The 2,500-nt window shown below is 44.7% G+C and overlaps 1 protein-coding gene across 3 annotated transcripts in view; it reads left to right on the forward strand.

Moving 5' to 3' along the window:
• The window catches only part of LOC119574654 (polyunsaturated fatty acid 5-lipoxygenase-like), a 56,381-nt gene that overhangs the window by 43,557 nt on the left and 10,324 nt on the right, over window positions 1-2,500 (forward strand). The window contains exon 1 of one of the 3 annotated variants that reach the window (XM_037922037.1): window positions 1,589-2,500. This exon is cut by the window's right edge and continues 224 nt beyond it. The exons of the other annotated variants lie outside the window; for them this stretch is intronic. Within the exon in view, the coding sequence (XP_037777965.1) occupies window positions 2,029-2,500 (472 nt within the window). The 5' untranslated portion in view covers window positions 1,589-2,028. Of the gene's footprint in view, window positions 1-1,588 lie in introns of those variants that run through there. 3 annotated transcript variants of the gene reach the window in all.

Genomic DNA, 2,500 nt, shown 5'->3' on the forward strand with positions numbered 1-2,500 from the left:
GGAAGGGAAAGGGAAAGGAAAGAGAATGGGGAAAGGGAAAATGTAAAGAAGAGGGAAAATAACAGGAGAGAGAGAGAGAGAGAGAGAGAGAGAGAGAGAGAGAGAGAGAGAGAGAGAGAGAGAGAGAGAGAGAGAGAGAGAGAGAGACAGAAGAGAGAGAGAGAGAGAGAGAGAGAGAGAGAGAGAGAGAGAGAGAAAGAAAGAAAGAAAGAAAGAAAGAAAGAAAGAGAGAGAGAGAGAGTGATATGTAGGGCATAACCTTGAAGTTATGCCTCTCACTATTTCTCCTTTTCCCCCCTCTGTTTTTTTTCTATTGCTTGGAGACGTAGATGGACATGCGTAAGGGGAAGAGGAAAATGATGTAAAATCGATGAAGGAAGGGAAAGTCAGCATTACATGAAACAGATATGCTTTGTTTCATAACTGGAGGAAAGAGGGGGAGGAGGAGGGTGAAGGAAGGAAGACGAAGACGAAGACGAAGACGAAGACGAAGACGAAGACGAAGACGAAGACGACGACGACGACGAAGACGAAGAAAAGAAACTAAAAAAAAAATGATAGGGCGTGGAAGGAGAGGCGGTTGACATTTCCGAAGATAAGGAGAACGAGGAGTGAGGGAAAAACACACACACACACACACACACACACACACACACACACACACACACACACACACACACACACACACACACACACACACACACACACACACACACACACACACACACACACACACACACATATATATATATATATATATATATATATATATATATATATATATATTATGTAGCAGAATGCACTGCGATATATAAACACACCCTTATATCAGCATATTGTTCAGTCTTAGTTCAAACATGCTTAAAATTCATCCTTGTTACGTATTCAAATTCCATCCGACCCACTTCCGCCAGAAACAATGTCTTTATCGCAATTGACGTGTGTATTCTCCCGTCTCCCTCTCGACTATCAGCTACCTCTATATCCCCAGGTCGTTGGGAACTGCTGGTTATAGTGTATCCGAAATTTGCTATTTATACGTAATTATAAAACACTATTAGCTGATGGTTTACGTAAGTGTGAGTCATTTTAGTCTAGGCTCTTCAATTCAGAGAAAAGGAGGTAGATGTTTGGGAAATCGTGATGTAAATGTTAATGTTTAGGAGGAAATAGCCTAGCCTGGTGGATATTTCTTATGTACAAGTAGCTGTTGCTTTCTTTTGGGTTGAATACCGAATTCTAATATGAAAGGACGATGAATAACAAAGCTGAGACGAGATATATAAAAGGACCGACTACGAAAGCAAATATGTTGCAGTGTAACACTCCTCTTACGCTATATATAAGCACGAACATTCTTTGGGAACATTTGCTTACTTCCTAAAAACAATAATAATAATAAAATAAAATAATAAAAATAAAGTCCTCTATAATACTCCGGAACGCGTGAAAACACACCATACGTATTGACGCCGGGAAGACCAGTGTATTTATCTGCGTCACGTGTCGGTGCGAAACGTACGCGGAAATATAGTAACTGGCAGCTGGTGTCGCGGCGGCTTTACAAACCTGCCTACCAGCGGCAGCTTCTCATTCACCTCCCAGCAGCCAAAGTGAACAGACGGAACAAAAAGCCAAGAGCGTGTTTGGGGACGAACACTCGCATAGTTTAGATTTTTTTATGGTGTGTGTGGCATCGATTTAGAAAAAAAAAAGAGAGAGAAACTTTTAGATAGGCAGTGGCTTGTGGATTGATAACATATCCTTAGCAGTTACGGAGGTGAACATTCGGTAGACCCTAGTATAGTAGGACGGGTACTCTCTCCTTCCTTCGTGTATGGGCTACCCAGAGGCACCGACGGAATGTGAAACGCACTAATTCAGGCCGCCGAAACCGGACCTTCCGTGTTGTGTTTATAGCCTCATGTGGAACTACCTGTTGCATGTGTGATACGGTAAAGACAAGCGTGTACATTAATCAACCGGAGGAAATTATATATATATAAAAAGAAAGCAAGTTCGGGAACCATGGATGCTGTTCGCGAGATGCTACTGCGCCCCGTGACGGCCGTGTCAAGCATGTGGGACCTGCGTGAACGTCCGCAGTACCGCCTTCACGTCATCACGGGCGATCGGCGAGGGGCAGGTACGGACGCCAACGTTTTCGTGGTGGTGCACGACAGCCACGGGAGAGCCTCCATGCCCATCCTATCCAACAAGGTATTCAGAAATGACAACGAGCGCGGCGCCACGACCACCGTCGACATCAGCTCCGATCACGGTCTCGAGGGCCCCATCACCAAGGTGGAGGTGTGGAGAGATAACTTCGCAGACATCAAGATCTTCTCGGCCATCACTGGGATCCTCTTCGGCCAAAGGTCTAAGCGAGGATCCGCCTCTTGGTTCCTTGACCGGATCGAAGTAGAGGAGGTTGACCCGCAGAATAACAATAGTTTGACAAATAACGGCAAGCTTGACGGAGGAACCGAGGCGAATTGTA

The sequence above is a fragment of the Penaeus monodon genome, chromosome 6, assembly GCF_015228065.2.
Source record: "Penaeus monodon isolate SGIC_2016 chromosome 6, NSTDA_Pmon_1, whole genome shotgun sequence".
In the NCBI taxonomy this organism is placed as follows: domain Eukaryota; kingdom Metazoa; phylum Arthropoda; class Malacostraca; order Decapoda; family Penaeidae; genus Penaeus; species Penaeus monodon.